This window comes from Ammospiza nelsoni, chromosome 6, assembly GCF_027579445.1.
Source record: "Ammospiza nelsoni isolate bAmmNel1 chromosome 6, bAmmNel1.pri, whole genome shotgun sequence".
NCBI lineage: Eukaryota > Metazoa > Chordata > Aves > Passeriformes > Passerellidae > Ammospiza > Ammospiza nelsoni.
The window spans coordinates 35,244,590-35,266,322 of NC_080638.1; the positions used below are offsets into that span (position 1 = coordinate 35,244,590).

The 21,733-nt window shown below is 34.7% G+C and overlaps 1 protein-coding gene across 2 annotated transcripts in view; it reads left to right on the forward strand.

The window, feature by feature from the left end:
• DPH6 (diphthamine biosynthesis 6) overlaps positions 1 to 21,733 on the forward strand; it is a 184,851-nt gene that overhangs the window by 48,445 nt on the left and 114,673 nt on the right. For both annotated transcript variants that reach the window (XM_059474222.1, XM_059474223.1), the window contains exons 6-8: positions 6,124 to 6,185; positions 12,329 to 12,423; positions 18,656 to 18,747. In XM_059474222.1, the coding sequence (XP_059330205.1) occupies positions 6,124 to 6,185; positions 12,329 to 12,423; positions 18,656 to 18,747 (249 nt within the window). The remainder of the gene's footprint in view (positions 1 to 6,123; positions 6,186 to 12,328; positions 12,424 to 18,655; positions 18,748 to 21,733) is intronic.

Sequence of the window (21,733 nt, forward strand, 5' to 3'; positions counted from 1 at the left end):
CAGCAAGTATACAATTCTTCCACAATGTTTTTCAAACTACCAACATTTTGGAGAAGACCATTCTGAAATTCTACAAGGGCAAATGCAGGGTCCTGTACCTGGAGAGGAATAATTCCATGCACCAGCAGAGGCTGAGGGCTGACCTGCTGGAAAGCAGCTCTGTGGAGAAGGACCTGGTGGACAACAAACTGTCCCTGAGCCAGCAGTGTGTCCTTGTGGGCAAGAAGGCCAGTGGTGTCCTGGGATGCTGTCCTTCTGCTCAACCCTGGTGAGGCCTGACCTGGAGTGCTGTGTCTAGTTCTGGGCTCCTCAGGACAAGAGAGATGTGGAGCTCCGGGAGCAGCTCCAGTGGAGGGTGACAAAAATGATTAAGTGTGTGGAATATCTCTATTATGACAAAAGGCTGAGGGAGCTGGGCCCGTTCAGCCTAAAGAGGTGACTGAGATGACTAACTCATCTCAGTATATGTGTCTGGAGTGGGAGAAGAAAGAGAATGGATCCAAGCTCTTCTGAGTGGTACTGAGCAATAGGGCAGGGGACAACATGCCTGAACTGAGTCACAGAAAGTTCCACCTGAACATAATGAAGAATTTCTTTACTGTGTGAGTGACCAAGCACTGAAACAGATCATCCAGAGAGGCTGTGGAGTCTCTCTCACTGGAGATATTCAGGAGCTGTCTGGACATAAACCTGTGCCACATGCTCAAGGATGAACCCTGCATGAGCACAGAGGTTGGACCAGATGACCCGCTGTGGTCACTTCCAACCTGGCCCATTCTGTGATGCTGTCGTTTTGTAAAATAATCTGCTTGGAAATATGGCCTTGTTATCTGATGAAACGGTGTAAAATTTCTTCAGAGATTTTTTGAAGATTCTGTTCTTGAAATGACAGGGCTAAAGTGCTTTGAATCCTAGATTTAACTAGAACACAAATATCTTTGATGTTTAAAAGAAACCACAAGAGATAATCGATAATATTACTTCATTAAAAAGATTTAGATCCTTTTACCTCTCAGAATTCTAAAATTTTATTTAGACATCAGACTAACCTAGTTTAGAACATAGTTAAGGAATGTTCAAGAAGAAAGATAAACTGAGATACCAATTCACCTGCGCTGGAAACATATGCTAGAACCACTTTGGGATTAATGTCTTTTAGCTTTATCACTTAGTATCACTTAGTTTGAAAAGAGTTACTATATCTACAGTATGTCTACAGGGTACATCCCCCTACAATTCCCACACTGGATAAATTATCACATACCAGAAAAAAAGAAGAAAGAAAAAAAAAAGAAGAAAATGAGCAGGGGAAAAAGAGAAGTAGATGCCTAATCAAGTCACATCAATTTTCCTCTTTCATAAAATAAATTAGAAGTATATTCATCTCAAATCTTTTAGAGATGCAGTAATAGCAATTATTTACTGCACTTTTCATTACTTTTATACAAAAGTTTAACAGTTTTTACAATTATTTTTTTTAAGGAAATCCAAGGAATCCATCCAGTTCACCATTGTTAAGACAGCCTTTCATGTGTGAAAGTTTTGAGGAAGTTAAGAATGAACCTGTCAAATTATGCCACCAGACAAAAAGTTCACTTCCCAGCTCTTCATAGAAATGAAAGCTGAATATGACAACAGGAATAATTTACCTCAAGGCAACTTAAGGTATAGATTTACAGTTCAAGATTTACAGTGCATTTCTAGTTGGTGAAGGTTATAACACATTCCTGCACTCCTACCTTGTAAGCCTAAGTTACCAGCTAATGCTGTTGTGTACAGGCTTTTCCTGTATTACTAGAAACATTCTTCTTTATTCTGTACTGTGTAAAAAATAGTGCCTGACCCTCCTTTTGAAAATCACTGATTTTGTATTGTTAACTTAGGAAAAAAAAAAAGACACAGTTGAAAAAGAATTTAAATAGAATTTACCTTCAAAAATAGTCCTATTTTCTCTGTTCCAGTTCTAAGACAGGGGGGTTGCTTTATCCTTTATACTCTTTTGCTTTCTATATGTATTTCTTTATCTTACATGTCCTGTCATCTAATTGTTAACCCTGTTTTCTTTATGATAAAGAGATTGAGAAGAAACTAGTTTTGGTTCCAGAAAACCAAAGTCTTTCATTGCCTATTATTCAAAATTCTAAATAATTTTACTCTTGGTGATCAGCTGATTAGGATCTCTCCAGAAACTTTGTTGCAGATTATACAGCCCTATCATCAGCAGTTAAGTCTTAGTCCCTTACATTCATAGTGACAGCAGTTACTACTCTTCTCAATATTACTTCCCGAGAAGTCAGGGGAAAAGAAGGAACTTCATATTCCTGTAGATTTAAAATAAGTGGGTTTTTTATCCAAAGATAGGTGAGTTTTTATCCAAAAGCCTATCCTAATCCTATGAATCTGATATTTCAAGAAGAATGTGATAATATCAGTTTTGGAGATTTGTTGTTACCTTATTTTATGGAAGAATTCACTGAGTAACAAGTTTAAGTTTCTGAATTGTAGGGTTGATTAGTGAGGAAAGGCTGGAGTTTTTTCTCCCTTATTATCAAAAGATAATGGTTAACTCATACTTCATTGATGTGTGTATGGTAGTGATTCTTTTACAATGTGTTCATATATTATGGGTTAGAGTTTGGTTCAATGTAGCTTTCAGAAGACCTTTATATGCCAACATTTCTTGAAACCGGTAATTATGATTTATTTTTATTTATTTGAAATTTTACTGAGAAGTAAAAATGGAATTTTTTATTTTAAAACACTTTTTAAGAATCCAGATGATTTAATAATTTTGAACATATATAAGACATGTTCTTTTTAGTCAGATAAGGCTTTAGAATGTGGATTTTTTTAGCTGAATGTAATGCCATGAAAATGTAACTTGGATTTCTAATGGTCTTGATAAATGGAAGTAATTTCAGGTAGCTGCCCCTCAGGTGAGGGCCTCATGCTACACTAATACATATGTACAAAGTGAACCATTTAAAATATGGCTCTTTTGCAACACTTGTAAAATGCCTTTTAGTACTGTTCTTTTTTTTCACCACAGAACAAAGACATGAATTTCTGTCCCAATCTCTTGACATTGCTGCAGTTCTCTACACTTACCTTGTGGCTGTGCATAAGAGCATTCTGCAACCATGGCTCCTGTCAGTGGATTTATCAAAATTACAGATGGAGTAGCAATTACTTTGAAGTGATTATACCATTTGTGCTATCACTTAACTGATTTTACAGTCAAACCAGACTACAAAACTGGAATTGAAAGCATAATTATTTTTACTGAACACTGTCAAAAACAGCATTATCAAATTTTTTTAGATATTTCTGTTTTCATTTACTAGTCTATCTCAAATAAATAAAGCCCCACTTGCTCTCTTGGCAGCACATAGTAAGTTGATGGATGTAGTTCAGTTGAGGAGTTAAAAATGCATTGAAAATAATGGGCCATAACATTCTAGGGTTAACATTTATTCATAGATGATGCAATTAAATAAAACAGGCATTAACTTCAAGGTCAGTCAGGGAAGTAATAAAAGTGAATATTTTAATTGAATTCTAATTGCCCCCCATTGATACATGTAAGTTAAATAAAATAGATGTCAGTCCTGGAAATTATAGTTCCCTTCATAATTAATTTTTTAATTCTACATAGAGTCATCCAGACCCTGGACCTTGTTGTTGGTTTATCCATCCATTCGGCTTCCTTTCCATCTAGTTCCATCAAGGATAGATTTGGAGGATGTGGTACTAAGAATTTACAATACATTGTTCTTCTCGTTAGTCTAAGCCATTTTAAGAATTCGAATCAATAAAGAAAAGTGTACCAAATAGAAGTATGGATTTTAATAAAGCTATTTTGTAAGTATAGTTCCAAATACTTTATTATACTAGTTGTAGCAACAGACATACAGCTTCATCTATGCATGCATAGCAGTAGGGATTGGAGGTGTGGATTACTGGTTCTGCAAGCTGAAAGTTACATTGCTTCCTGATGCCTTTACCAACAGTCTCTATTCACTCACAATATAAACCTACTGGAAGCTAAAAGAAGTACTATGTTTCAAAATAAATGCAAGCTGTCCAAAAATAGAATTCTGCTGAGATACAGAAAGGGTACATTGCACTTCACAGAGTTTCATGTAGGTGTGGGATATCACTAAAGAGTTTACCCATACTGTATACATAGGCAATTTATTTGTGTTTCAAAAACTGTTTGTATCATAGTTTCTCTTAAATTATTGCTTTGCATTCATAACTGGACTAAAGTTGTGTCCATATTACCAAAGAGAACCTTGTGAAAGAAATGAGATGTCAGTGTGTCTGGTTCTGACAACTTCTTCCCTTCTCATATGTTTGTAATGTGTCCCTTAGTTTAAATTTAGAGGAAATCAATCTGTTTTTTATCAAGGAGAGAGAGATTGCTTGTCTTAGCAGAGTAATTATACTAAAAGAAGAATGTTAATATAAATGTGTGAAATGATACTGTAATGCAGTACTCCTTCATTTATGTCAAGAGAAATTGCTTGTTTGGCCTAATACCTATCCCATTATAATCAAGAACAAAATGCTAACCTGATGTAAGTTGGAAGAGATCACCAGAACCATTTGAACTATTGAAATTGAATTAATATCTTTCAAAATTATTTCCACAAGAATAAATTATCATCACATATTTAGCGCATACATTTTTAGTCTGTTAAAAAGAAAGCAATAAACCAATACAAAAAAGGAATAGATGGCAGAAAAAAACTCAAGTCTTTTAAAACTTTAATTATTAAGCAGTTTTAAAAGCATTCCCCTACACTGTAAGAGAATTTTTAATGTGCTTTAATGAAATATTTAAAAACTTTCCTAGTGTTTTGAAATCTCATTCACTCTAAGTTGTTTTAGTTTCACAGGAATTTAAATATACCGAGATCACGATTGTAAAAATTAAGAGACATATTAGCGACTTTAACTCAGCAATGACTTTCTATAATAGTGTACTGTACATTTATATAACAACTTTCATCATCAACAATCTAAAGTGCTTTGCAAGGTACATATTTTAGAAATTGCTTCTGAATGGAGTAATTTTGGTGGCAGCTCTATAATGATACCTATTACTGTATGAAGCAGTAGAGTAGGAAAAAATAGACCAGTATTGTATCAGTGCAAAAAGGAGCCCAAACCACAATAACTAAGAATAGTGAAAAATGGGATAACTGAAAATTTCACAATGTTCCTTCCATTTCAGGAGTTATAATTTTGTTTTTTTCTCATTTGCTTCATATGATAAGACCTTTTGACCACTTTGTGTCAAATCCAACTAGCATATTTACTTGGTTGAAAATATCAGCTTTTGAAACAGTTGCTCCTGAATTATTTTGTCCCACTGCTCTTTTTTGCCAGTTACTTGTTTTATCCTGAGAAGTGATCATTAAATGCCATGAGCTGGCCAAAATTAAAAAGTCAAGAAGTTGAAACAGGAATACAGAAAAGCAAGTTAGAGCAGCTATCAAATGTTACTTTTTTACAAAGAATATTAAATCAAAATGTAGACATGGTAGAGAGTATTTTGTGATGAATCTAAAGGTACAACAGTACGTTCTGTAGGTGTGAGTTTTCTTTATATCTTCATCCTTTTTAATCTTACATTTTATATTTGCATAAAACACACAAAGAATGGGATTTGGCAAAAGAACTTTTCATTATGAGCCTGTGTCCCTTCCAGTTGCAGGAAGCATAAAAAAATTAATTGTGCTTTAATTCCATAGATATCTACAACGGTAACTTCTGACTTAAAGAGGTAGTATCCTTGTAGTATTTTTATTACCATGGACCTGTGTGCTTACTTCACTGGCTAGTGAAATTTCTAAGAAAGGGATCCAGTAGCTTTTCCACTTGACATGTAGGGAAATGGTAACTAGCTTTTTTTTTCCATAAACCTGGAAAATATTTGCCCAAAGTTTAGGGAAAATTCTGACACAGTGTATTTTCTTTAGGATAGTAATTATTTTAGATAATGTAGTGTTTCTAAAGGAGACATAATATATTTTAAAAAGAAAAAAATAATCATTTCTTGATGTCATAAGAGTACTTCATAAGAAATATTTTTAGATTTTTTTGGGTTTTTTGCAGGTTTAGATCCCGATAAGCATCTAGGAAAAACTCTAGGTGAAATGGAGCCTGTTCTTCTGGAGGTGAGTATAACTTAAATTATATTCATATAGTTAAACTTGCAGTTAAAAAGAAACACAGGCAGAAATTCAGTAAAATTAACTTAATAAAAACTACTTAATTTGATAAATTAGGTGTTAACCCAATGCTTTGCTTTGTACACAGAATATAATCCTTTGCTAAGCACTTTTTATATCAAAAAACATTTCTTGACATAGTTCACAAATGGTGTCACCATCTTTAAAACAAACTAAAGGCATGAAACCTCAGTATTGCAGGAACATTGACTGGTATATCAGTTTGATACAGCTAAATAATTGTATGTTAGAGGCTTTCACAGCAAGAAGCAGTAGTGGCAAAATCATAGGTGATACAAAACTTCCCTGAAGATTCGTATTTGCACGTTTCCTACCATTTATACAATCAGACTGCATACAGTGGGGCCTTTAAAAATGGAATAAGAGGTGTAGTCTTGAGGATGTATTTGATTCTGTGCAAAGGACTGTGTGTCCTCATATCAGGATAATGCTTGGTGGCAGAGCTATTAGATTTGTTTAAAGAAAAATCATTCAACTAGGGAAAATAAAAAATACCAGATTTTGTACTTGAGGTTTCTTCAAGTTTGATGTAGGAGCATCAGACATCAAGCTAAGTAAATTTTAATAATAAAAGTTCTGAAATTATGTTTTCATGAATTATCTGTGACAATGCAAGTTTACCACAATTCCTTGTCCTTGAGCCTGTTAGATACCCACAATAATTGCATGTCTCTTAAAGTGTCTTGATGTAGCTCTCAGTGTAGGCTGTCTAAATGTCCACAAAATGATGTCCTAAGAATATTTTTCATTGTTAATCTGGGTAGTTACTGGTCAGCTTGGCTTCACAAGTAGCTTGTTTTGGGACTCTTAAGGCTACAGCAAACTTGCAGAAAAGAAAGAAAAAGTGACCAGAACTTTAAAAATCTCTTTTGCTACTGAAAGACAGAGGAGTTACATAGCAATTATATCTTAGGTTTAATTCCATTTTTTTTAGTTATTTACATGGAGAGAAGAAGAATAGGTAATTGCTACTTGGGAAAGCTGGAAAGGAATCATTGAGGTCCATAACATTGAAATAACCTTACCTGAAGAGATGGTGTTGGTCTGTTCTTGAGATTTGTTGCTCGAGACCTGGAGAGTCTGCCCAGAAATCTTCCCCTCCTCCTCCCTGGCCCTCTGCTATGTAAACCAGTTGGTATGCAATCCCATTCATTATCTATTTCTGGAAGTCTTCTTTTCACTTATTTCTTAAAATCATCTCAACATTCTGCATTCACGGAAAGCTTCCGTAATCAAAATTCAGGTTGCATCCTCAGTGGGGTTGCAGCTGCTCACCTCAGTTAAATCAGTCTTGATTTCTTTAAAACAGTAGCAGCAAGTATTGCAATTATAATTGTGGCAATAAGAAGTATTCTTCTGCATTTGATTTCATCATCATTCATTTTAAAAAGAAAATGATAAACTATTAAATCCAAAAGTACCTGATATTTTTTTTTAATTGCATGTATTCATCATCATGTTTGATATCTTAATTAAAGTGATTCTTACTTACTCGGTTTCACTGAAATTCTTACTGTCATGGTTTAACACTTCTCAAAACTCATATTTGATGATTTTATCCTTTATTGATACAACAATAAACAAAGCAATTACTGCCTAAAATGTACAAATAGGACATTCTGACACTGCTTGTCAGGCCATTGTAGGGAAGACTGCACAACTGATTATTTGTTCATTTGGTTGTTGCTTGTGCATATGTATGCTATGAAAGTCAAAGCCATTACGAATAATTTTTTTTTAATAGATACTTAAGTGGCTTTAAGGCCTTATAAAACCAAATCATTTACAATAAACTGAAGAAAAATATTTACGATGTGAAAACTAGTAAGTCTTGCAAACTAGTGAAGTTTTCAGCATCAGAAGTTCTGGCAGACAGAATGTGAAAACAGGGAATTCACAGTTTCCAGTAAGGAAGAGATAAAATTTAATATTCTGACCATACCATATAAAACACCATAATGATTTAATGTTTAACACTGCACATATCCAAAACTGCCATGGCTTCATATACCCATGATCTTTGATTTGTACTCTATTATCTAACCACTGATTTCAAATTTTACAGTAAATTTGTTTTTCTTGTTGGGATTTTTTGCTAATATAGTTTTTTTCTGTTCTTTGGGATTGTTTTTTGAGTTCTGTGTTGACATCGGATGTTACTTTACCATAGTTGTTTATTCAGCTAGGTGCAGGGCATTTCATTACAGCATTTTTCCTAGTGTGGTATGCAAGTTTGTGAGAATTTTAGCAGTTATGTTTGGAACTAGTAATGTTCTCTGTGTTCTTCAGTTCTTTTGAAAATCACTTAACATCTGAATAGTTTCAGTGCTCAGAAAAATGCCAATGTCTTTCATAAAGGGCCACAAAATGTCATATATGTTGAGTAATTTGGGACTTGTAGCGAGTATCTTTTACTCTTAGCATGTACTCACAGCGTTCAACCTCTCTGGTACTACAGATCTGGAAACAGAACTCACTTCTTACTTTTTTTTTTAAACTAAATGTTTACATTAAGGAAGAGTCAATGGGATCAAAATTAACTTGTATTACGTAGAATGGTAGAATTTTTCTTTTGGATGTATAAGAAATAAGCATGAACTAGTCAATCTCCTTTTAGCAAAAAATCTCTGGTTGAGGCATTATAAGAGTGTTGGTTAGAAAAAATCCCCAACAAATAAATCCACAACCCAGCCCTGATTTCCTCCACTCAATTATTTGACTTTGAAAAAATATTATCACCTACATTTTCAGTCTTCTGATTTAATTTATTTTATGTATACAGTAGAAATTTTAACAATTATTGTCATAAAGGTAAGGTGTTTTTTTTTTTTTTATTGTCATAAATGTAAGGTGGCAGTAGCAGCAGAAAAATGGAGGACTAGTGAGTGGGAAAAGCTTTTTGCAATTTTTTTCACATTACTTTCAGAATGTTGAACTTAGGAGTGCAATGATGATCTGGCCCCATAGTTTTAGCAGGGGTGAATATTACTGGCTCAGGACATCAGCACTGCAGAAAGGAAAGTTTTTGAATTATTGCTTTTTTCCAATTGATAGGTCTTTGATTAGTTTTTGAGGGGTGATTGCTAGATAATTGCTAAATTATTGAATTACTTTCATCTCCCAGTGTTTCCTCTGTAACAGGAGTCTCAGCTTGTTACACTAAAGGATTTTGTGTCAGCTTATGTCTCAGGTTGTTATCCCAGTGGCCTTGGAATTTGTTAATAGAACGTTAAGGTTATATTTGTCTGTAATTCTGGCTCTGCCAATAGGCAATAGGAAAATGTTTATTTATATGCTTGCCTCAAAAGTTGATGAGAACACCTTGATGTAAAGAGCATTTCTGTAAATATAAGAGTTTATTAAGTCTTACAAATTCTATGTGGGAACAAAGTCTTCACTTGAAAAAGGAAGTACTTGAATTCAAATATTTATCTTTGATTATGAAAATTAAAGAAGGAAGCTTTAATCCTTGTGTTTCATTCCCAAGGTAGGAAGAGACTGTTCTTCAGGTAATGTTTGGACTGGTCGTTTATATGTATTTCATTTGTATGTATATCCTATATCTCATTGTGTACTTAAGATAAACTGTGTGTAGCCTGGAAGATGGTTTCATCGTAGATTTCTTTTGGAGTTTGAAGTGTACTTGCATTAGTTGCAATTAGTTATGTTTGACTTGTGAATTTGCAGTTTCCTGGCTCATCTGTACTAGAAAGCAGGTTTAGCAATCATAAAACTTAGAGTCCATGCTGTTCTATTATTATTATTAATGTAGCATCCAATTTGCAAACCCAAATAATCAGTCTTCAAATAATGTTAATAATCTAAATTATTAACAGGCAAAATTCTCATGCCATTGATGACATTTAAAAAATATTACTGACTTTGGTAAATGACTGTTAAGGATCTGTTCTATGAGCTGCTAAATATCTTTTGGTCCTGTTGACATTTGTGAGAACGGAAAACCCTTTAGCACCTTGTATAATTGGTGTCAAGAATGATGTTGAAGCCAGTGACATTGAAAATGAGAATTTCTCACAACAAAGATAGGAAATAGTCTTACATCTTCTGAGTATTCTATGTTAATTGCCAATAATTATTCTAGACGCTGTTTACAAGCAGAGCTACCAATTTTGAAAGTGATTTGTAAACAGTCACTCCATGTATTCACTGTGTAAAGGTTACAGTTAGATCTTTTCGGGTTTTCTCTCTTTCAATTTTTTAATCATTTTCTTTAGGGTTTTTTGTTTTTTTTTTAAAATAGAGTGAGAATAAAAGATTTTGACTAACTGTTTTGTAGGTTGTCCATTCTTGTTGCATCAACATTAATTATTCCTGATGTATTTGTCCTATAGAAACCTTGTTGCCATTGTTGACAGATGGAGTTCTCTTTTATGTCAGGGGTGTAATTTTTTAATGAGCACCTGATTAAAGGTTCTCTTTTGCTCCTTGTCTTTGATAGAAAATGTGAAAGGGAAAATTAAAAATAACTCTCATAACAAGACACTGGAAAAATGTTTTAAACAAGCTCCAAAAGAGATTTTGATTTTATAGCACCACACAACTAAATATTCACATAGAACCATTACCAAGGTATTGTTTTCTCAGAGCACTTTCCTTTTCTGCAAAATAATGGCTGAAGATGATTCGAGCCTTTGGTTTAAGTAACTGAAGTTATAAACACTCTTAGAAGTTTTTAGGTAAAAAGCTTTGAAAGAGAACTGTAAAGTAACATGAACTACATTCAGCTTCAACAGTATCATTTGAATATACATAGTAGACTTGCTACACAAATATTATCTAGTAACCATATAAAAATGTAATCTAGATGTATAAATATCCCAGTCTTATGTTTGCCTCAAAAGAAACAGCAGATTTGGAATTATCTTCTAGCCTCCAGACAGACTTTTTTTAGCCCTCTGATGTTTTGGAGAAGTGCATTTCTACTTTGACTGCAGGAGCATCATAGATGGGCTTCTGTTCCTCTAAGGAAAGGCATAAAGGGGTTAAGTAAATATTCCCAAAAGTAACATTGGTGTTTGCAGTGGAGTTAAGGACTGCAGTTCAAGTTCTTATGAGTGACTTAAAGCAGAATGTTTGTGCTTGTTTAGTGTTAACAAACCTGGACAGGGCTTGGCTTGAATCACTGCAATGACACATTTTAAGGTGATATAATCTGCTGCTGGGGACATGAACTTCTGCTGCAGACAGAGAGGGTGTCCCCATGCTCAGATCTGGTGCTTGATTAGTATCTATCAATACAGTACATTGAAACAGTAGTACAGTGAACTACTGAGCAGTTATGCACTCCTTACTCCAGCAAAAGAACTTAGGTTCATGCTCCACAGCTGCTCATTTGTAAAGCAGGAATTAATTAAGATAGCCATGTCTCATATTTTGAATGCTTCAGTTTATCTAGTTATGTATTTAAGTGAGATATGCAGAGCTTCAGGAATATTCGTAAATATATGTTGATTTAGAAAGTATATTAAGTACAATTTATCAAAGAAAGAATATGTTTCTCTTTAGATCTTGCTTTAGCTTTTTGCTTTTGACTTAGAAAATTCTCATTTGTTTTGTTAGGGTTTTTTTGAAAGAATATTTACCTAAACATACAACACAAATCTGAATCTATTTTCAAAAAATGTGTTCATTGTATACTTCTGTGTGAAGTGCTACTTCTTGTGTTGACTCACAGTAAAAGTTTTTCCTGCAAGTGAAATAGATATGCTAAAGAAAGACAAGCATCGGAGCCTGAACAAGATTTTGTGGCCATTGAGAAAGAAGAACTAGGAATCAATTTTTTAATCTAAATATTACAGTGCCAGTTCTAGTTAAAATGTAACAGTTTGGTAATTTTAATAACTGTAATAGGCATGCAAAGAAATCAAGACCTGACTGTATGATGACTGGGTTTTTTCAGCCTTGTAGTGCATAGTCTTTTAGAAAGTGCCTGTCATGGTGTAACCCCAGCTAGCAATCAGTATGTACTGGTCTTGACATTTTCAGCAAAATACATTTAATAAACTTTAGTGTAACACCTACCTGTTTCAATTTCTCTTTTTTAATAGCTCTCTGAGAAATATGGAGTCCATGTTTGTGGAGAAGGAGGAGAATATGAAACATTCACTCTGGACTGCCCTCTGTTTAAGAAGAAAATAGTTGTGTAAGGAGCCGTTTCTTCTATTTCCTTATATTAAAGCAGTGGGACCATCTTAAAATTTAGTTTGAGACAATTGGAGGTAGTAAGAGGAAACTCATGGCATCTGCAGAGGTAAAACATGTTCTTTAAGTTCACAGACACTCATGTTGTTTAACACTGGCAAAGTCCTCTGGAAACCTAAATCAATACCTGACATGATGAGGCGTTCATAGAGGGCTATAAACTTTTTAGACATTTGCACTTTCGTTTACTTGCTGATTATGGCCTGCAGTAAAACTGGTACCTATACACTGACACTTTTATCCTTTCATGAAGTGAGAATTGCCTGTAATATTTATCTTTCATTACAGGTAAATTTGATAAAGTGCCACTTCAGTTGCCTGTGGGTTCCATTAACTGTGTATATGTGTGTGTGTAAGTTTAGTAGCTTCAAATGATAACAATAAACACTTTTCTTCAATTACTAGAGGATATTTTAAATACAAACTTTATATTAATCCATCTCAATTACACTGAATAGTTTATTCCTTTGACATTAATTGCTAAAATCTATGTAGTGAGCTGTGGAAAATACTTGTGTCTTGTTTCTTATAAGTCTGTTTAGTAGCTAGGTCTGGTTGCTTCAAGTAAAATATTTTGACTGCTGTTCTTTTTCTGAAGCAAGTAAACATGTATTGGTGATGGATTCTCAGTCATCTTAGTGCAGGTCCAGATTATGGAGCATATAGACATGAGTAATACTTTCATAGTGCATATCCATTTGTTTCACTTTTCTGTAGGACTGGGATCTGTCTATGTAAGGAGTAGAGAGCCAAGAACTGTTAGCTCCATTACATTGCATGGCATGTGGGAGGAGAAGATAATAGACAAAGTGGTTAAAGAATTGGCAGCTAATCTGGCAAATGTCTACTTAAATACTGGTTGATTATGCCCTTGGTTTGGGATCAACCAAAGAGCAGTTTAAGCAGGAATATATTTTAATATATTCTAAATGTTTATTTGGTTGTCAGTGATATAAAGACAGTTCAAGTGACTAGGAAAAGCTGAAGCAGAGGTGGCATGGCTGAGTTGTTTTTATTTCTCTTGGTGATAGTCCAAATAATAAAAGATAAAAATAAAAGCACAAAAAATACATATCAAATATTTAAATTAGTGAGTATTTAATAATAAATATATAGCACAATATATACGCTTCTTTAAATAAGTTTTATTGTATGAATTTCACAAGAAAAATATTTTATCACTTCTTCTTTAAGTAAGTTATGAATATTTTTCTACTTTGTGTTCTTGCTTTTCATATACACTGAATCTAAACAGACTTTGTAATCATGTTGACTCTGCTCGTAGAGCTTCCAAATGTTTAGATGTACATGGTTCAGGTCTACATCTCCCCTGCTTTCAGCTAGGCCAGGTTTAGATTTTTGCAATAGCTGGGACGCGGCCTGGCCAAGGATCCTAATGATAGGACCTCACTCATTGCCAGGGTTGGGGGAAAGAGACTCAGGAACTCTCCCTCTCTCTCTGAGAGAGGAGTGTTCCTCCCACTTGAGAAAAACGTGGCAGAGCGGGAGCCATCTGTATTGTTCATTGCAGCAGGGTTCTCAGTGAGCATTTTTGAATGTGAATCACTCACAATTGTGTTCTTTTATTATTAATATTGTGCTGTTACTGTTCATTTTTTTATCTCACTGCTTCTACCAGTAACTCGTTCTTATCTGAACCCATGATCGTGGCCTTTTGCGCCTCCAGTTCTCAACTCCATGCCACCACATGGAGAGGGGAGAGCCGGGGCAGGGGACAGTAAAAGAGAGAAGTGAGTGGTTTTGGAGAGTCTTAGTGGGGGCACTGAATTTGGGAGTACCATTCCTAAAGCAGGACTAAATCCTGATGCAATTTTTAAAGCTTAATGTTGGTGTAAGCATTGGAACTTAGAAGTTCAAACCTGTAGGGTTTGAACTAAATTCCTGATTCTCTAAATTTATGAACAACTCCAAAACATCTCCTGAGTTAAAAGTATCTGAGGAAGACATTAAAGAATACTTTTGCCTTCAAACAGGTGGATGGATGATGGATTAACTTTGTTTGGCTGCCAGGTTCCCACCAAGCTGCACTCTCCCTCTTTAGGAAGGCAGGGAGAGAAAATAAGATGAAAAGATGTGTAGGTCAAAAAGAGAGCAATGTACCAAGTACTGTAATGGGGAACCACATTGAATTTAAAGAAAATTAATTTAATTTATTGCCAAATTTAATAAATACATTTTTAGAAAAGTAGAATAGTGGGAAGCAAATATACCTTCTCACCTTGTTCTTCCCAGGCTTAACTTCACTTCATCATTCCTGACTTTTCTACATCCTCCCCAATGAGCTGTGCAAGGAAGTGGAGAATGAAGCTGGTCAGCTCATAACACTCTCTTTGCTGCCCCCTTCTCTTCACACTTTTCTCCTGCTCCTGCTTGGGTCTTTTCCATGGTTCCCTCATGAACTGTTGCAATGTGTGTCCTTCCCACCAGGCAAGTTCTTCAAGAACTGCTCCGCTCCAGTGTATGTTCTTTCCATGGGATTTGGTCCTTCAGGAACAGACTGCTCTGTGGAGAGATTTATTAATAATTGGTTAGCTGAGAAAGGCCATACTGACATAATGCCGCTGGTTAAGCTGAAGGAAGAAAGTCAGCAGTCAGCAAGCTGAAAGGAAAGGTCAGCAGTGACCTTGCTGCAACATGAGGAGAGGGAGTAGAGATTAGTCCTGAATATATCCTGAGAATATGTGAAAAGTATCAAAAGTAGAACCATAGGAATGCAGAAGTAGGCGTAGGTGCTGATATGTAACTGACCAATCCTGAGCTCAACTTTTGCAATATGTATGAAGCTCATTATTAACTGTATTTAACCCGCCGTACTGATCAATAAAATTGGGCCTGTGATGATCAAATTGATGTCTGGGTCTCCTTCCGTCGACACTGCTCCTCATGGATCTTCCATGAGGCTCAATCCTGTCAGAAAAACTGCTTCTGTGTGGGTTTCTGCGCAGACTGCAGTGTGTGTATCTGCTCTGATGTGTCCTTCCTGGCCTGCAGGGGAGCAACCTGCTTCACCACAGTCTTTTCCACAGGCTATGCAGAATCTGTTCTGGTATTTGAAGAACCTCCACTCAATCCTTCTTCATGGACCTAGGTGTCTGCAGGGCTGTCAGTACCATGTTTTTCTCACTCCTGTTTCAGCATAGTTTTAAAATATGCTATCACCAAGACACCACCAATGTTGCTGATGAGCTCAGCATCCTTGGTCTCATGTCATAGAGACCACTTCTAAACACTAACCCCTGCCACCAAAACCTTGCCACATAAACCTAAAAGAACAGGAGAAAATCTAGTATGCCTTTTATTTATAACTCTACTTGCAGGTAGTGTTTTCACTGGTCAATGATTTTTTCTCTCTCAAACTTGGCAAGATATGTTTCTACATTATATCCTTGCAAAATAAAAAAATTTCTGGCTCAGGAGAAAATAAAATACAACCTTGTATGTTACTTACTTTAATGCAAGACTGTATGACGACTTTTGCTTCTGAATGTTAAGTTGAATTCTTGCCATTCTTCTCTGTCTTCATTCAAAAACGTACCTCAGAAAGGAAGCATGACAGATTGAATGAAACATATATTTGAAAATAAACAATATCTAGTAGTGAAAGCAAAATCTTGCAACCAAAATAATGAACTAGAGTCTGACTGGGGCTTATCTGGTTTCCCCAGGTAGTCTATTATAATCCTGTTGTCAGCTTCTTACTCTCAGTGTTTGAAATGTACCAAGTGATTCCTGTCCTTATGCTGATATTTAAGGTACAATTAATCAATATTTCTTGAAAATTTAAACATCTGTTTCTCATCTCTATGAATACCATCTAGTATCTGCTCTTTTGATAAAGGCCTCTTTGTTCATGGAGCGCAGAATAGTTTGATCTTTTGGAAAGTAAATGGTCCCATTTGAAATATTAGGGAAATACCATTTTCCTTTGTATACCTTACTATTAGCTCTGTGTTTAGGTTTCTAAGTCTAGGTTTGGAGTCAAAAGCAAAATTTTAAAATTATAATTGTACTCTCAGTCTTGTTCTAGCTTGATACATTTGTACTGAGAAAGTGTTACAGAGTGTTTTAAAATTATTGGATGCTTTCTAGATCTTCAAGAAGTCTTGAGAGATCAGATGATTTTGATTTCAAAACAAATAGCTGATTGAAACAGTTTTTCAACTGTTCTTCATTTTTTTCAGTCTTCTGATAATTTCCTTAACAAAATTCCTCTGTTTCCATTACAATCAAACATGAATCAGATAGTCAAGTTCCTACTCAAAATTCAGGCTTTTAGTGTGAAATGGCCTTGTAGAATTTATTGGGGTCTCACAGATTTTTTTTTTCATTTTAAATCTCTGATTTTCCTGTGTTTTGAATTGGTTGGGTTTTTTTTTTCTATTTTCCAAACTGGATATGAAATGTCAAGTTCAGGACTTGATTAGGTTTTTTAATTGGAGACTAATTGGTTCTAAACAGAACTATTCTGCTTTCCACCTTTTTTTTTCCTACATATTTCTGTTAGAATTAGAAGACATCATTGTCACTTGAACAGAATTATTTTAATCTGAAGGAAATATGTGTAAAGTATCTTATCTCTTAAATATAGAAATATTTTAATTATAAAGAATCTTGATAATTACTCTCAAGAATGAATCTGAGGCCTATTTATCAAAATACTTTAAAAGTTTGCTTAAAATTGATCTTCTTATGTTAAAAGTATTTATCATTATTTTGTGACATTTTGTTATTGTTAAATCCCAAAACACATTTTATAGAACAAGCATTTCTGTTAATTTTACACTTTTCTTGAGGAACTGGGATCTGGCCAAAGCTTCAACTGCTTTGACTTTGCATTGGTTTTATGTGATATTACTAGAAATCTATCTATATCATCTCTTTGAACACTATGAAGGTACCAAGGGCACCATGGTTTCTGGAAAATTATGTCTGTCTTAGCCTTACTTTCAACAACTTTCAGATTTTCTTTTACTGCATCTGAATATCTCTTATGTTTTCCTTGAGTTTCTCACCTTCTGATGTTTGTTTCTTAGAGCTACCTTTTTCATAAGTAGTAAAACTGTGCAGATGGATAAAACAGATACTGCCTCTTGTGAATCAAAGTGTGACAGATTGTGTCTGTAAAAATGAAAACTAAAATTAACTAATTTGAATCAGCACACAGGAAGTTTAACATTGTTACCAACACATTTGGCATTAAAAAGTTGTGTCTAGTAGTCTTCACTATCAGATGCAAGATGGCTGGATCAGTCAATTTCTCAGTATGCAATACTGTATGTTGTTAATACTTCAGAAACTAATCCCTGGAGCATTATCAAAACAATGGACTTTTGAAAAATTTCCGGTTGATGACATTTAAAGATTGCTTTATGTATTAATCTCTGGAATCTAAAACACAGTGTAGTTTATACTTCATAGACTACAGCTAACTAATTCTCTTAATATTGGTCTGGAACTGTGGGAAAAAAAGTGGAAGATTGGCAAGGAGGGTTGTAAATACTCTCAAGTGACTTGCAGCTGAGGTGTCAAAAACATATGTATCATAGTAATTGTTTTTGGCCTCATGTGTTGGATGAGTAGAGCATCTGTGTGTAGATAGCACAGGCCTGTGATAGACTAGGGGGCCCTGTTAAACACGCTTGAGATTCCTGCCTGGCTGTGGGAAAGATCTGAGCACAGTGGGATATTGCACCTGTGCAAATCCCTGAGATGCAGGCGAGATCTGCAGGTTTGGTGATGCTCTAGCATGGACCAAGTCTCTGCAGTGCTTGTGTCCCTCCTTTGTGCCCCTGCCTGAATGCTGCTTCAAGGGCCCCAGGTGGTGAGGTAATGAAAACAAACTTGATCTTTGCGTTTCCTCTGTGGTTTTATGGTTGTTGCTGCATCTCCTGTGCCAGCTCACACAGGAAGTATAGTTTATTCCTTTTGAAAATTGAAAATTCTTGAAGGGAATGTATCGTTCAACAGTATGATTTTTTATAACAAACTACTTTTTCTTAATTTATATGAAAACATTGATAAGAAATTAATAGATTTTCAATGAGTTACATTAGATTTTGTTATACAGTGACTAAGTGTTGTCTCTATATATATAATATTTGATATAGTCTCTAATACATATACTATTTAATGATAAAAATTTTGTATTTCAGAGATTCAGCCAAGGTGGTCATGCATTCGGCTGATGCATTTGCACCTGTGGCCTACCTTCATTTTTTAAAACTACACCTGGAGAATAAGGCAAGTAGGCTGCAAGTGTTCTTTTCCTTTAAAGCTATATGCATGCTTTAGTTATGTTGCTTTGTCACGGTTTGGACTGAACCATCATATTCTCATGTAGGTGTTACATTCAAATGACATATTTAGCTGAATTTCAGAACTTGCCCTAGGAATGATCAAACACACTTGAGTCAAGGAATGAATGCAGGTAGTATATTTGTGTGGCATTTTTCATCTCAAAACCTCAAGGTGCTCTTCTTACGTCTTTCTGCATTTTGATGACAGAAGTGAAGAAATTGTTACTGAACATTATTCTATTGGTATTTCAAATTTCATGTCTCTTAAGCAACATTTCCTGCATGTCTTTCAATAGATCATGCCTTCCCCTCTTTCCCCTCTTCCCTCTCCTTTTTTTTTTTTTTTTTTTTTTTTTAAATTTTATTGTTCCAAACAGATAAAATACCTCAGTGTTTTTCTTCCATGATGGCCTCATTTCGCCTTGGAAAGTAAATTGTATTTCATCCTGTCAATTTCTAGTTTTGGATTTCTTTCAAAAAAAAAAAATTAAATATTTGTGTGGGCGACTGTGAAAAGGATATCAACTGTGTGAAACAAAACCAAATAGGCTGAATAAAGAAAAATTTGAGAATGTGGCATGGTGGGGAAGACTGATAATATATTGATATTTCTTTGGGGGCACTGACTTTATTGCTCATGGCAAACTTGATGCTAAAATGTACCATACATCAGTACAATGTGACAGGCTAGGGAAAATGAAAACCACAAAGCTTTACATAAATCAGAGGAAAAATCATATTAAAATGCATAACATTTGACATAAGAATCAAGATTTTACTTTTATCTGTTCACCAGCTCTTCTCCCCTCCTTATGTAGATGTTTTAGATTTGGTTAAAGCCTCACAGTTTCAGGCAGTGTTGTAGTAAATTGTATTTCCAATCCATTGTAGACAAACCTGTTCCACTTTGCAAGGGATGAGGTTTGCAGGAGCTTGCCCTAAATTTTGGTACGTAAACTAATGTATATTTAAAAGGAAAGTAGTCTGATTTTTGCAAAAGCATTAATATATTTTGGCTATACATTATTTTATGTCATGGTAAAATGAGCTAAGTTTTTGAGAAGTTATAAATATGGAGAACCAGTCAGTCTTTCAGACCATAACTGTTAGCATCATTTAACTACAAAATAATAAAGGCATTCCTTCAAGATTGATATGCCTGTAGTATTGTACTTTTGCTCACTATTTGGTGCCTATAAGCCTGTGGAAAAATTTAAGTATCAGTTAGCATTCAGCACTTAACAGCCAATCCCATAATAATGAAGTACTCTAGGAAAAAAACTGCTTCAGAAGGGTGAATTAATTTTAGTTTTAGGCTTTCAAGGGATTACTGAAAATTGGGAAAAATAATACACCATTATGAACAATATGTAAAGCCACTTTTGTAAGCACTTTGTAGAAAATATTAATAGACTCCACAGTGAAGTGTAATTCTAATAAGTATTATGACATCACTTTTGTTATTTCTGCTGTGAGATAAACATATTTTTAACTGACTTGTATATTAATTTTGTCTTTGTTATTTGCCACAGGTCTTAATTTTACATTCCTTGAATTTACTTTTAAAATCACTATGCAATTACAGCTAGTGCACCTTGGTCTCTGCTGTCTTTCCTCCTCTATAATGCATTTTCTTTAGCTAAATCTCTTCGTGTTTGACTATAAAGCCTGCCTAGAAATTTGGTTTAGATTGTTTCTGGCAGGAAAATGAGCCCTTGTGCCTAGGGGAACATAACATTATACTCACTGTTCTGGTTTAATATATTTCTGTGCAACTTCAAGATGTTTTTTGCATAATAATTGAAGCTTTTTTAAACACACCCACTTTTCTTTCCTAAGTAGTGCAGATGCAGAAAAGACTAAAAAAATAAATACTATATTGTTTTATTAAAACTATTAAAAATATGGTAAGCAATTTTTATAGGCATTTAACAAAAGAACATTAAGAATAAAAAATAATGGTAATAAAACACTAATGCTCAAAATTTGCGAGAGCTTCTTTTACTTCAGGGTGAAAAGGTCAGCACTATAATATAGATACCTAGTTTCATCAATATTTTACCTTGCCAAGATAGTCACTTCATACACTTAAAATGTAGATTTTTTTTTTTTTTTGCAGGAGGCAATTTCTGAAGCATATTTTAGAATCTTTGAATTGGGTGTATTTGCCTTCTACTCAAAAACAATTAAATTCTGAGTATTTTCCATTAGGAAAAATACAACTGTGAAACTTTTTTTTTAATTTGTCAGCACGATGAACTTGATTTTACTTTCTCCTATATTGTTTTACTTTACTGTGTTGGCTTTGTAAAGATCAGAAACAGGAATTAAATCTGTTGGAGCTTCTGCTGGTGGGAGCATACTTCTGATGACAGCAGTGAACATACTAGCTGCTGTTCATGGTTTCACATTTGCTCTTTCTCACATTTAATAAGGAATACTTTGTTTCTGAGTTCCAGTGAGTAGGAGCACACACATATCAAACTATACAACATGGAAACTGCAGCCCCTTAAGTTTGAATAATCCAGAATTAGAGGGAATCGCGTAGTTTTCTTTCTATGCTTTGCAGAAGAAAGGAGCCTGTTTGCCTATAAGAGACACAGGAATCCTACCTGCTGCTCCTTTATCCTATAATGGATATTATATTTTATTGCATTATATTACCTATCATAAACGGATACTGTGTTTTCCTGTTTGTAAAAGATCTTGACCTTGTAGCTGGAACACATGTCTGAAGTGCAAGCAGTTTGCCCCTGTTAAATGGCAGGAGATCTGTTGTTCAGGTCATTTTGGAGAAGATTTTTAAAATACTTGTAGAGTTCTGTAACTTGTACACTTGTAAATTTTGAAGAGAGATATTTGCATGCCTTGTGTACTAAAGGCACGCAATCCAATGTTAAATCCTATATGATGTAACATTGTGGCCTTTTAAT